Source organism: Lineus longissimus, chromosome 14 (genome assembly GCF_910592395.1).
Source record: "Lineus longissimus chromosome 14, tnLinLong1.2, whole genome shotgun sequence".
Lineage (NCBI taxonomy): Eukaryota > Metazoa > Nemertea > Pilidiophora > Heteronemertea > Lineidae > Lineus > Lineus longissimus.
The window spans coordinates 7,449,557-7,464,665 of NC_088321.1; the positions used below are offsets into that span (position 1 = coordinate 7,449,557).

General features: G+C 42.0%; 1 protein-coding gene across 1 annotated transcript in view; it reads right to left on the minus strand.

Moving 5' to 3' along the window:
- Nucleotides 1–12,116, minus strand: part of LOC135498613 (uncharacterized) — a 34,761-nt gene extending 22,645 nt beyond the window's left edge. Inside the window, exons 1-5 of the mRNA XM_064788949.1 lie at nt 12,050–12,116; nt 11,121–11,246; nt 8,742–8,852; nt 8,141–8,219; nt 7,787–7,948 (exon numbers count right to left, since the gene is read on the minus strand). Of these exons, the coding sequence (XP_064645019.1) occupies nt 7,787–7,948; nt 8,141–8,219; nt 8,742–8,852; nt 11,121–11,149 (381 nt within the window). The 5' untranslated portion in view covers nt 11,150–11,246; nt 12,050–12,116. The remainder of the gene's footprint in view (nt 1–7,786; nt 7,949–8,140; nt 8,220–8,741; nt 8,853–11,120; nt 11,247–12,049) is intronic.
- Between the last annotated feature and the right edge of the window lie 2,993 nt (nt 12,117–15,109).

Below are 15,109 nucleotides of genomic sequence, written 5' to 3' on the forward strand. Positions count from 1 at the left end.
TGTGCATTTTATTCAGTTACAAATCACTGCCTGTAAAATGTATTTAGAATTACCTTACATGTATGTAATCTGATTTCATTACTTGGTATTTTATTTTATTTGTATTGCTCTTTTGTGGATGATGCACTACCTGTGATCGGTATTTTGGTGTTTACGTCCTTGGGCAACACATTTGACCATCAACTCTTTTAGTTAGGAATTCTGGTTTTGAATTCTGGTTTTCACTTTGAGTTCAGGTTAAACTCTAGTTAATTCTTGTGCTCTGGTATCAGAGTCTGGGGAAAATAAATTACTGGTTACGGGGTGTGTTTATTTCATATAGGCTTTATTTTGCATTTCATTTCACCCATTCATTCATTTTCAATTCATTCATTTTTCGATTAATCATCCATTTATTATTGTTTGCATTATTCATTCATTCAAAATTATGTGGTTAATCCTCCATTAGTCATATGCTTGTTGTTTGTCTGTCATATTTTTCAGTCATTTGCAGTCAGTGTCAGTCCATCATGTATATATGAGATAAAATAAGGGAGAATTCTATATCTCATATTATTATTATACTAAAACAACAGTCCGTCATATTATACATTAAAAGTCCGTTAATTGACATATTTTAGTACATCCTACATTAGGATTCTGTTCTTCAACCTACATTGTTCGTCGTCATCTGTCCGTCATGTCGTTAAAAATGGAGGACTCCACCTGTGTGGACATAGAATCCATAGATGAGTCTGAGGTTCAAGGTTTGATCAGCCAATTGAGAGGCCTGAGTCCTAAAATGAAGCAAAAACTGTGCCTTGAAATAGCAAAGGATCCCTCCTTCTCTTACAGCAACCAGGATAATTCAATAGCACATACTCAATTCAGTACTCCTCTTGAGACTTCAGCCTATCCCTCATTGGAGGAGGGCTGTGTTTTTGGCCATAGGCAAGACCCACGGAGGGTTCAATTTGATAAGACTTCACCAAATCCTGGTGTGATTGGTTCTGGTCGCCCCAGCCAATCTTCACATGGTTCCATGTTTTCCCCTTCACCGGATTTAAGTAGGTCCGTGTCTAGTCCAATGTTTTCCACAGCACACGCTGACTTGGGCAGGTCAGCCTCTACTCATTCTACGTCAGGATTAGGTGTCACTCTGGTTTCTCCCACTGTGATTCCTCCTTCACTTCAGCGAACTGGTTTTCATGCTGTTAGAACATCGTATTCTAATATGCCACCGCCTGACTTCAATTTGGGTAGATCAATGCCCACTCCTACTCCTTCGAATATTGTACCTCATTCTGTGACTTCTTCCGCTGTTCAAGGGTTTTGTCCCAATAATTTTAGAAAGAAATTGACTTATTCCGAGCCAATGGTTGATGATCCTAATAGTCCATTCCTCAGGCACCGCGCCTCATCATCAACTATAGATCAACATGGTGCTGGTTTATCAAGTTCATCTACTGTTATTCCTTCTTCAGTAATGAGACATAGTGCTTTGTCTGGTCCTATCATTGATCAGGGCATGTTGCTTTCTTCAGGTCAGGGTTCTAGGATTCCTTCTGCTGATAGGCAACCAATTCGTGTTAGTACCTCTGGGCAAGCCATGTACCTAACTAAACCAAGAATTGCAACATTTTCGGGTACTCAGTCCAAGAATACAGTGTCTTTTAACCAATGGCGGTATGAGGTTCGTTGCCTCCAGAGATCGGAGTCGGAATTCATTGTTCTGCAGGCCATTCGCCAGTCCTTGCGTTCTCCAGCTTCTGATGTTCTTATGAACATGGGTGAGGATGTCACTATTTCAAACCTCCTCACTAAATTCAACATTGTGTTTGGCAATGTGTTACCTAGTGAGAGGTTATTGGAGCAGTTTTATTCTGCTCGGCAGTCGACCGAGGAAAATATAGCCTCCTGGAGTTGTCGTCTTGAAGACATATTGACAACTCTGTCAGAGCAATCTGACATTTCCAATTCCAAGGCCGACATGCTCCGGACCAAGTTCTGGTCAGGTATCCGAGATGAGCGTGTACGCCTTGGCCTTCGTCATTCCTATGATGACGGGCATGCCTACGAGGCACTTGTCAGAAAGGCTCGTATTCTTGAAGTGGAATTTTCTGTACCTCAACCAACTTCAGTCTCTATGTCTAAATCTTCTAGTGTCACTTCTGTTCAGTCTCAGCAAGTGACAGTGCCTGAGTCCTCATCATTGGCAGAGAAGGTGGATCAATTGGCCACCCAGGTGAAGTCATTGACTTACAGGCGGTTACAAAATGTTACTTGCTTCAACTGTGGGGAGAAAGGCCATTATAAAAGGAAATGTACCAAACCCCTAGTTTCAAAACCCCAAATCCAGGCTTCGACAAACTCGAAGGCACCAGAGTAGAGGGACCTCCCTTTGGTTGCCATGTTTCTGATGGTCCCTTTCCTCTGCGTGAAAGTCGTTCTTCTTTGAAGTCAACCAGTCCCAAACCACGTAAAAGGTCTCCGCCTCCTGTTGTCAAAACTCGGCGTCCCATTCCGGGTCCTATCAGTAAGGCTAAAAAACTTCCATCAAAACTTGTTGGCAACTCTAACGAGTCACATATTTCTATTGAAGACAAGATCTTCACTTGTCTTTTAGACACTGGTTCTATGGTCAGCACAATTTCTGTTTCAGCGTATCAAAATCAGTTCGCTGATCTTCCCTTGCATTCCTTAGACAACCTGTTACAAGTTCGCGGTGCTAATGGTGCACGACTTCCTTACCATGGATACATAGAGGTTAGAGTGAAACGTCCTTTTTCTGATCGTTACTTTGACATACCTTTGCTGGTCGTTCCAGATACCACTTACAATTTCAAGGTTCCTGTTTTGGTTGGCACCAACATCCTTTCACTTTGTAATTTTGATCCTGGGTTAAGCTTGCCTAAGCCCTGGAAACTTGCGATTTCCGCTTTGGTCACTTCCCGTAATGCTATTGTTGGAAATGTTGTGACTTTGAGTCCTGTCACTTTGCCTCCAGATACTCAGGCCAGGGTCTCTGGTTTCTGTAGCACCCATGGTCGTCTTCTTGGTGAAACTTCGGTGATGGCTGAGGCTATTCCTGGTGCCCGATTGCCTGGTGATGTTATAATTGTACCCACCTTTCTTGGTCTTGATGGACACAAAAAGGAAAGGGTTGGTTGTTGTGTCTATAACCACAGTAGGAAAGCTGTCACGATTCCTGGACGTACTGTCCTATGTCGTCTAGTTCGGGGAGAGTCTGTGTCGGAGCGTGATCCATTAGATCCTTCTGTTTGTATTCCTTCAGATTATCAACCTTCAATTATTCAGTCTTTGAATTTGGTGAATGATAGTGTAGTCCAGGCTTCACCTTACACTGAACATCAAAACCAGTTGCTACAAGCCATTGACTTGTCACACATTTCAGCAGATACTATTCAGTCTGACTTGCGTTCCTTGGTGATGAAGTATTCTGATGTCTTTTCTTTATCAAACACTGATCTTGGTCGGTCCAATCTAGTCACCCATCGCATTGAGTTAAATGACACAATCCCTTTTAAACAACGTTTTCGTCGTATTCCACCTTCCATGTTTGATGAAGTGAGGTCACATCTGGACCAAATGTTGCAGGCAGGTGTCATCAGGCACTCTAAGAGTCCTTGGGCTTCCAACATGGTCCTGGTGCGTAAAAAGGACAAGAGTCTCCGCCTATGTGTGGATTTTCGTCAGCTTAACCGCCGTACCATCCGGGACTCTTACGCCTTGCCTCGTCTCGATGAGACTCTTGATTGTTTATCTGGTGCCAAGTATTTTACCTCTCTTGATCTCCGTTGTGGATATTGGCAATGTGAACTTGATAAAAGTCATAAGGAAAGGACGGCGTTCACGGCTGGAAATCTTGGGTTTTATGAATTTAATGTTCTTCCATTTGGCTTGTGCAATGCACCCAGCACTTTTCAACGTATGATGGAGCGTTGCCTTCAGGATATTCATCTGCGTGAATGCCTTATCTATTTGGACGACATCGTCATCTTTTCAAGGTCCATAGAGGAGCATCTGGAGCGCTTAGAGCATGTTTTTACCCGTTTGAGGGAGTGCGGTTTGAAACTCAAATCTTCTAAGTGCTCATTTCTTATGGAGAATATTAAATATTTGGGTCATTCTGTTTCGGCGTCTGGCATTGAGCCTGACAACGATAAGATTGAGGCCATTGCCTCCTGGCCTGTTCCTCAGAGGTCAGAGGACGTTCGAAGGTTTCTTGGTTTTGCGGGGTATTATAGACGTTTCGTCAAGGGATTTTCGTCCTTAGTCCGTCCATTGAATGATCTTCTTCCTCCTACTGGCACTAAGACCAAGAAGGGAGCCAAGAAACCTGTTTGTACTCCTTTTTATTGGGGAGAGGAGCAGCAGTCGGCCTTCGACAACATGAAGTCGATTTTATCAAACTCTCCAGTTCTTGGCTTTGCTGACTTTTCCCTCCCTTTTGAACTCCATACAGATGCGTCCTCTACGGGGCTTGGAGCTATTTTATATCAGGTTCAGGATGGTCATCGGCGTGTCATTTCTTTTGCTAGCCGTAGTCTTAACAAGGCTGAGAAGAATTATTCAGCGTATAAGCTTGAGTTTCTCGCCCTCAAATGGGCCGTTACTGAGAAATTTTATGACTATCTATACGGTCATCGGTTCTCAGTGAAAACTGATAACAATCCTTTGACCTACGTTCTTACATCGGCCAAGTTGGATGCCACTGGGCATCGCTGGCTGGCTGAACTCTCTTGTTTTGATTTTGATATTTCGTACGTACCTGGAACATCAAATGTCGATGCCGATAGCCTCTCTCGAATCCCTTGGGAAAAGGTTGAGTCCGAGAGTGTTCAGGCTATTTGTCAGTCATCACATGTTGATGGGTTTGTTGATTCACTTTGTCTTTCTATACCAGACTTGACTATGAATTGTGAGGATTCCCCTTGGCCTAAAGTTGATCTGCGAGCAGAGCAGCGAGCTGATGCAACTTTGAGTAGGTTAATTTCTTGGGTCGAGTCTGATAAATGTCCAAGCAAAAGTCTTTTATCCGATGTTCAGGACAAAGACTTATCTCGTTTATGTCGCTTTTGGTCTAATCTGTCTCTTGTTGATGGTTTGCTTTGTCGCAATACTATCATCAATGACCAACCATATCAACAAATCATCGTTCCATCTGCATTTCGTTCACAAGTCATAGAAGGGTTTCATGACCATTTGGGTCATCTCGGTCGTGATCGGACAACAGATTTTATTAAACGTAGGTTTTATTGGCCTGGTATGACTTCAGATGTCGAGCGTTACGTTCATAATTGTCTTTCTTGTATTCGGCGGAAGTCGCCTCACTTGCCTGAGCGTGCACCTCTGGTGAACATCACCACAACTGCACCAATGCAGTTAGTTTGCATGGACTTCTTGTCCTTGGAACCTTCTCATGGCTATGAGAACATCTTAGTCATAACGGATCATTTTTCCAAGTATGCTCAGGCCATACCGACTAGGAGTCAAACTGCGACTACCACAGCCAGAGTGCTGTTTGATAACTATATTGTGCATTATGGAATTCCTGAACGCCTCCATAGTGATCAAGGGCGAAATTTTGAGGGCAAGGTCATTCAGGAGTTGTGTAAGATAATGAATATTTCAAAGTCCCGAACCACTCCATACCATCCCATGGGCAACGGTTTGTGCGAAAGGTTCAACCGCACGTTGTTGAATATGCTCGGTACACTCCCTTCTCAGAGTAAAAAGGATTGGAAAAAGTTTGTCCCTAGTATGGTTCATGCTTACAACAGCTCTTGCCATGACTCTACTGGATTTTCTCCCTTTTATCTATTGTTTGGCCGCGAGCCCCGTCTCCCTGCTGATGTTACCTTTGGGACTCTTCTTTCTTCGTCTTCTTCTACCTCCAAGGTCAAGTTTGTGGATGACCTTCGTTCACGTCTTGCAGGTGCTTACTCCTTGGCTCAGAAGGAGATGGAGGCTTCTCGAGTTAGACAGAAGCGCAATTACGACCTTAGGGTGAGAGGTGCTGTCTTGCAGGTTGGCGATAGGGTTCTGGTTCGTAGACTTGGTGATCGTGGCAAACATAAGCTTGCGAACAAGTGGGAAGATGACTTGTTCACGATTTTAGAGCAACCGAATTCGGAGATTCCTGTCTTCATTGTATCTTCCGATTCAGGGGTGAAGAAAACTCTCCACCGGAATCTGCTATTGCCAGTCTCTGGCGTGGAACTTTCCTATTCTCCAGCAGCCGAGTTGGCGGTTGATTCTCCATCAACAGTGAAACCTGTTCCTAGACCCCACAGGTCTTTGAGTAATAAGGGTGAATCTGAGGTGGATCAGCCTACGCCGGCTTTGCCTTACACGAAGGTGGTTGAGAGTTCTGACGATGAGACTGATGACAGTTCCTTGTCTGATTCTTCTCGGTCTTCTGCCAGATCATCACCATTGCCTGTCAGACCAGCCCGTCCTCAGCGTACAAGACGTCAGCCAGCTTGGACGACATCTGGTGATTGGGTGATGTCTGGTCAAGTGTCTGTTCCAGATTGGCAGTTAAAAATTTCGATGCTTCGTGAGATTCTACAGGATCCAGTATTCAAGGCCAATTCAATCGCCTTGGATGCTGCGATTCGACTATTATCATAGCCAGATTGTAAGTGGTCATTTGGTGGGTTGTGGGTCTTTGAATTAATTATAATTCATTGTATTTTTCGCTCCAGACCACCAATTGATTTTGAGAGATAGAAGAATTTCAATATTTTCTTCTGTTGATTTCCAATTTGTTCATTTCAGTACTGTGAGTGCTAAAAAGAGTACGTCGTACAGATTATGAATATCTAGTTGTTGATGTTGGTTTGTTAGGTACAATATGTGCTAATAAGAGCACGTAAATGTACGTCATATGTGCTTTAATCAGGGTTGGAACTTCTCAGCCATATTAACAATAATTGTGGTTGTAACGGAATTCCAAACTGATGCTGCTTGTCTTTGTCCGGTGTTGTCCATCATCTCTTCATCCATTTCATTCATTTTCACTGCTGCACTTAATTTCACTAAATTTCGGGAGAAATTTTCTTGTTGGGGGGAAATGTGTTACCATGTATTAAGGGGTTAAAGGGTCTAGGCCTAGTTATTCTAATATAGTTATTCCTTCTAGGCCTATGGGGCTTTGTTATGTTAATCTTTCAGGGAATGTAGGCCTTTGGCACTACAGATCTGTGCCATTTACTCCCTGTCTGTCCCTGCATTTATAGTAATAGTAATATCATGGTTTTCATTTACAACAGGTGTTTGCGTGAGTAATTGATATAATACGTGCTGTGAAAGGTCAACCCTATCGGCTACACCTGTAATAGGCCTATGTAAAGTGACATACCGAGCACCGGCTAAAACCCACAGACACAGTATGTTGGTAATGTGACCTAAGGACATCCTAAAATCTATTTCAAAATGGTTTAAATTGAAATGGTCCATAGATCATGGGCTTACCTGTGGACCAACTAAATGAAGAGAACAAGACCAACAGACAGTGTTAATATTGACTCATATATTATTATTGCCTACCATAGCCATCTCAACTAGCAAAGGTGAGGTTCTCATACATGAAGTACATCAGCACATCCATTGTATGTAATACTATGCATCAGAAACAACCTGGTGAGTCATGGTCACTAGAACTGAGATTTACGCCTGTAACCAGGTTGGGGACTGATAGTGATACATAGTACTGGTGCTGAAAAAACCCCGCTGCACATGTGGTGCTACTTCAGATCATATTCAGTACACTTATACTCACCACTACTTCGCCTCCAGCTGGCGTGCTAGCAGCAAGGTCCATGGTTGAACTATTAGTATCAGTGAAGAGGGAGCTTGCTTGACGTCTAGATCTAGATGTCTGACCAGAAGTCGTAGCAGTGGGGATAGAGCTTTCCTGGCGTCTAGATGCCCGAGTGGACAACTGAAATATGTTTAAAAGAAAGAATGATCAGCAAAAAGCATTGTTACAAGTACTGCTCAATGCTGATAGGCCAAGGAAATGTGGCACATGAGGGTATAGAAATTCCAGCAGTGCTACTGCATACAGTGAGTACTCATTTGACTTCAAAATCTTCACTCAGTTTTTCTAACCAGGTGTGCTCATCCCACTTACCTCAGAATCAGGTGCATCAACATCTCCACCAAGATCGGGAAGGAAATCGTCTATCGGTAATTCAGGCCCACTACGTGTCCTTAAAATACAAAAACAAAGTTATTGTTAAAATCAACAAATTATTGGAAATCAACAATGAAGTTCATGGTTTGAAGCCGCCAAAATCTGTGATCATCATTTTGCAAGGATTGTTGTAATCTTATAAGTACTGAACTCATAAAGCAGTATAGAATGGGTGAGGTGAAGTCATGGAGTTGAGAAAGTGTAAGGTGTTGGTGCTACACCTACCTTCACCATGGTAACACCATCACTACACCAACACTTGACATTCCTGATATTCTTGCTGCAGTGTAGTCATGAACAACACTGCCCCACCATGGCCAAAGGAAGTACTAGTAACTGACATTTATTACTTTTCGAGAAAATGAGGAAAAACATAAACAACCTGTGCTTTTGAATGTAATGACAAACCTCCCTGATAAGCCTGGTAAGCTTAGCTCAGTTTGACCTAGATTGACCTAGATTGTCAGTTACTTCTTTTGCCATGGTGGGGCAGAACAGCTTTCTGGCCTGATAATTGCATAACCATAGTTTAACTTACTTGTAATGGTGCTTCAATTCTGGTATCACTTCTTGATCTTCGACTTCGATGAAGTTGAAGTCGGATGCGAGGTCGTGATTGGGGACGAGGTCTTTCAGATGCAGCCTGCCTCTACAATGACAAAGAAATTGCTCAAGAGATGTTCAATCAGGAATTCGTTTCACCCCTAGCCTCATTCTATTGTACTCTTACAATGTTCAAATGTAGTGATGATAGTGGACATATTGTGATGTGAAATTTAAGAGAGAAAATGAAACGGTGACCTTGACTAGATCTTCAGACATTTTCAGAAGTGTTCACTTCAGGAAAAATGTGTAGTCCTAAAAAGAGTACAAATTCGGCTCAAATACAATTGTTTCCAAATTCTAGAGATTGCAGACTTGGCAATGCAGATATAACATATTTCCCAACATTTCAAAAAATACAGTGTAGGTAATATGTCAAGGAATAGAAAACAAAAGTTCCAAAATGCAGGGGAATCTATCACTCCTCTGGTCCCAAAAAAGTCTTCTTCTCTCAAGTTAGTTACCAAATATTCAATCAAAATGCAGGGGAATCTATCACTCCTCTGGTCCCAAAAAAGTCTTCTCCTCTCAAGTTAGTTACCAAATATTTAATCAAAATGCAGGGGAATCTATCACTCCTCTGGTCCCAAAAAAGTCTTCTTCTCTCAAGTTAGTTACCAAATATTCAATCAAAATGCAGGGGAATCTATCACTCCTCTGGTCCCAAAAAAGTCTTCTCCTCTCAAGTTAGTTACCAAATTCTCAATCAAATTCGAAGTGCAGGTGTAGTAAAATGACAAATGTGCCACCTTCAAAAAGAAGAGTAGTAGCCTACCTGATTATGACTAATATCAGGTTTTCACCTGCTTCCTCCTCCTGGACAGTTTCCTGAAGAAAAATATCTCTGGTTACACTATGAAGACTTCAAGACCACTAGAGGCCCTAAATGACAATCAGCCAATCACCACGCAGAGATGTTGCGCAATGTTCTCATTAGCCAACCACCACCTCAAGAAGAAAGACATTTATGTATTGGAATCGTACTGACAGATCAATGACCTTTACAAACTAAGATTAAGTAACATTTTGGACAGCCAGTGTAGATATTTAGATAGGCTTAAAGAAACATTGTTTTTTTGGGATAGTCGAGTCGGCACAACTATTCATGAAATGCATAAGTTTAATGCATGCCTGAAAATACTTACACTCTGACAGATGTAAGTTCATCCTTCTTGAATTTTGTGAGGAGAACAGCAAATCGATCGACAATGCCTCTTTCAGTTGCATCCTTTTTTTCTTGTCCCTCCCCGGTGAAATAAAAATTAAAGTTCTGAAGCACTTCTTTCCACTTTGACGGTTCACAGAAAGGGTTGATGGCTACAATCTCTTTTAGAAGCGCTACATCCTTCACCATAGGGAACTTATAAATCTTCCTTTGTTGAGGAGTCGTAGACATTTTCTAAATAAAAAGAGATTCCTATAGTTTATTACTCCAAGGCCTAGGCTAGGCCTAAATCCCTAAGAAGCTAAGGCAGTAAGGGTCCCTCTATATACTACTCTGCCTATCCGTCCTGTAAAAAACCTGAAATCTTGGCTCTCAGAGTAGGGCGTACGAGTTAGATAATGACATATCATATTGTCAAATTTGATCAAAATTTCAAAACAAAAACTTCGGATTTTAATTCAAAACTTGATCGATGAGAGGTTGTCCTTAACAGAGAGGTTGTCCTTAATAGAGAGGCTGTCCTTAATAGAGAGGCTGTCCTTAATAGAGAGGGTGTCCTTAATAGAGATGTTGTCCTAAATAGAGAGGTTGTCCTTAATAGAGAGGTTGTCCTTAATATAGAGGTTGTCCTTAATAGAGAGGCTGTCCTTAACTCTTTCAGTGCCCAGGATTTGGGCATTTTTGGGCATTGTCACTACCCAAAATCTCACAAAAATAATTGAGATACACTCATCAAAATTCTTCAAAACCTTTGTCTTTACCTCCTGTTTCAATAAAACAGCAGTAATAAGTAGGGGCACACTAGGATTATGTTCTAAATTTTTTTGAGGGAGTGGTATTTTTGGCCGATTTTCACCATTTTTCACCTAAAATGAGGGGTGGCAAACCCCACCCCACCCTCTCAGTCGAAAAAATTATTCAATTTGGACGCCCCAGGCCAGAGAAACAATATGAACCACATTTGAGTAGCTGGGGACATCTGGTGTCGTCTGGAGGAACTAAAATACCTTAATATTTAGGACGTACATGTACGTCCTTGGCACTGAAAGAGTTAATAGAGAGGTTGTCCTTAATAGAGAGGTTGTCCTTAATAGAGAGGTGTCCGCTAAGGGAGGTTCCACTGTATTTGTAAATAAATATCATCCCTACCTCTGGCAACCGTCGATACATGAGTTCATTGGCAGACGGTCGGTATTCAGGCTCACGTTCTAACATGTCCTTTATCAGGTTCTTGAAATCTTCTGAATAGTTTCCTTTCACTGGGGCAAACTGGCCCTGGAAGGTGAATGAAAATAATTGAACTCCTTCAGTGCCAAGGATTTGAGCATTTTCATCACCGAAATCTCACAAAAATAATTGTGATACACTCATCGAAATTCTTCAAACCTACGTCGTTACCCCTGGTTTCCATAAAACAGCAATGATAAGTAGGAGCATATTGGGATTATTTTCTAAAAAGTGGGAGTGGTAATTTTGGCCGATTTCCAAAATTTTTTACCTAAAATGAGGTGTGGCAGACCCCACCTCACCCTCGCAGTTGAACAATTTATTCAATTAGGACACCCCAGGCCAGAGAAACCATATGAAACACATTTGAGTAGCTGGGGACATCTGGTATTGTCTGGAGGAACTAAAATACCTGTACCTAGTTTCAGCAAATAGCATCCCGCGAAGTTACTATTTATATCTCACAAGGTCATTTGCATAAGATATTGATGATGTTTTAGTCACGTGACAGTCGGACATCGACACTTATTTCTACGCATTTGAGCTTATTTCAAAGTCAATTATCTTTGACCCTGCATTGTTTTTAGCATGAATGATACCATAGAGTCAGAGAGAGAAATATTCAGAACAATTATGTAGTTTTTCCAACACTCAGACATGTGCCAGATTGAATCTAACTGCCCTAGTTAGAAAGACTGAATCGATTACGAAACCGCATGTTTGTCCGACATTGCCTGTAATTCAGCGATGGGGAAATAGAGGGCAGCAGCTGCAATGACGTCATCTTCGCGGAATGCTATTTTCCTGAACCACCAGTAAATATGAACAGTGGACCCCTTTAAATTTCTTACCTTCATAATTTTATTGACCAAGGCGGGCAGATTTGACCCCTCGAACGTCTTCTGTAAACAAGCCATTTCCTACAGAATGCAGCCGAGTGCCCAGATGTCCGATTTGTCATTGTATTCCTTGCCTTCGCACTGTAATAGAACAAAATAATAACAAAACTACCTGATCCGAGTCACCAGGTTGCACGACATGATTTTCTCCAGCCTGAAAGCTCGAGATGGCAGGTCACATGCTTTCAGGCTGCAGAGGATCATCGAGTGTGATCTGGATGACAAGGATCAGCCACGAGTGAAGTTTTTTTAAATCGTATACCACACATCGCAAAAAATATCAAGAAAATGACAATTGTAAAGACAAGTTTTTTTTTCATTTTTCACCAAACATTTCTCTTGAAGACATGACTGTCTTTTGAGTTGAATGGAGAGCTCTCTATTAGCACTTTCTGATGGTACCATTAGTAAACCTACTGACAAGACCATTCCTTAGAAAGCTCTCAATGAGGACTTTCTTATGGTACCATTAGATAACCTGTCGACATCGCCATTATTTGGAAAGCTCTCAATGAGCACTTTCTGATGGTACCATTTGACATAACCATTCACAGGAAAGCTCTCAGCGAGCCCTTTATGGTACCATTTGTAAACCTATTGACATGACCATTCTTTGGAAAGCTTTCAATGAACACTTTTTTGCAGTACCATTTGTAAACCAGTTGACATGACCATTGATTCGAATGCTCTCAATGAGCACTTTCTGATGGTACCATTTGTTAACCTACTGAGATGACCATTCCTTGGAATGCTCTCAATGAGCACTTGCTGATGGTACCATTTCTAAACCTATTGACATGACCATTCATTGGAAAGCTCCCAATGAGACCTTTCTTATGGTACCATTGTTACAATTGTAAACCTATTGGCATGACCATTCACTGGAAAGCTCACAATGAGCCCTTTCTTACGGTACCATTGTAAACCTATTGACATGACCATTCATTGGAAAGCTCACAATGAGCCCTTTCTTATGGTACCATTGTAAACCTACTGACATGACCATTCTTTGGAAACCTCTCCATAAGCACCTTCTGATGGTACCATTTCTAAACCTATTGACATGACCATTCATTGGAAAGCTCACAATGAGCACTTTCTTATGGTACCATTGTAAACCTATTGACATGACCATTCATTCGAAAGCCCTCAATGAGCCCTTTCTTATGGTACCATTTCTAAACCTACTGACATGACCATTCATTGGAAAGCTCACAATGAGCACTTTAGAAACTCACCATTTCGGGGCTGATATAATAAGGCGTTCCCAGCACTGTATTCGCTCCTTTATCAGCAGTTGACATTATCTTTGAGATTCCAAAGTCGCCGACTTTAACAACGCCCTCTTTTGTCAGGAAGATGTTGGCCGTTTTCATATCCCTGGAGAAATTATCAAAATCATTTTTTTTAGTAGGAGAAGTTACTCAATAAAATGCAGACCGACACTAACGAAATCAACAACTTTCCTGAAAAGAAGGAAATAAAAGAGTGGAAACAATGTCTGTCCAATTTGTCCGATTATCAAAAAATGTCCGTGGTCAACTATCAGTTTACTTTTCACCATTTACTTGCCTGACTGTCCGGAATATCATATCCAAATTTCAGATTCACAACCTCACGCAGTATTTGATGCGTCGCGGTCAAACATTGACAATTTTACTGCTAAAAGGCTTAAAGTGATACTATGATGTGATTTTCAACTTTGCGGAAATACGTCCGTCTTTAATTGTTGATCACAAATGCAAAGCTCAAATTTTCCATTTTTGATTAGATTTATTATAAAATCGCTGTTTTAATTGCGTCAGACTGGCCAACTGCCGAAGACGTTTTGAAAAACCCACACTAAGTCACGTGACCTCATGACGTCACAACATGAACAAGTCAGACCGTCGAATATTTTTCTATTTGCTCTAGGAAGAAGCTATATCTGCAGTAGTTCGCGTACGCTCTGGAAAATCTACGTCTATCAATCCCTTAGGCCTAAAAGCATCTAATACAAACTGTGTGGGCTTTGGCCATGCATGCACCTGCAGCAGAGACGCAAGAGCAAAAGGGCCTGGGTTTAATCCTGGGGAGAGCCCAGGATTGTATTTCAGGATGAACCGGCATGGCTTTCGAGGAACGTAAATTCCTGGTTCTTCACAGTCCATCGAATGAGATGTTAAACCAAGGTTTCTTGTATCTGATGTCTATGCCAGGGCAGGTTAAATACCCCACCAAGTGAGAAACATGAGTAGCTTGCGTGGACTCTACCTGTGGCCGAAGTCGATTCACTAGACAAATAACTCAATTGGTGCATAACCATAGTGGCACACATAAACGCTCATCCTGCCTCGGAGGAGGAATACTCCCTGGAGAAAATCACCTCCAAGGGCAGAGTGAATGCTGAAGAGGAAGAAGAAGGGACAACACTCGACCGCCGATAGGGAGATTGGTGTTTTTCTGGTGTATTACGCTGGCAAAAATGCCCAGTTAGGTGGCACTGTCTTAACCTTGTTGGTCCGACACATTCAAAACAGTCAGGGAGGACACTAAATGTGGCCCACCACGGCAAAATGGGTCGCATGTCTCACAGAAGATGAGCCTAAAATGACACATAAGAGTCGTGTCCACTACATAAAACGCCAGTGTTGGTCCGGAGTTTTTGCGCTTACACCTGTTAATTTTCCCCTGGAAAACGCCAGTGCTAGAAAACGCCGGTGTTTTCTTGTCACGGCGATGGATTCAGGGCTAAATGGGGGCTAATTTAAGCACGGCGTTTTATGTAGTGTAATCACAAAAACGCCGGCGTTAGTAAGTTTCTACACTCGGCGACAGGCGGCGTGGTTACCACTGCGCATTTTGTGTCGGTCAATCGCGACTCCAACAATAACAAAAAATCGGAGAGTTCTACAGGAATTTCATATAGACCATGCCATCTGTCGCCGTGTTCAATAACTGCTTCCATGTAGTGGAAGTCCTCACCGTGTCTTCTCCGGGCTTTTTCTGGTTCGGAGTATCCCCGGGGTTTTC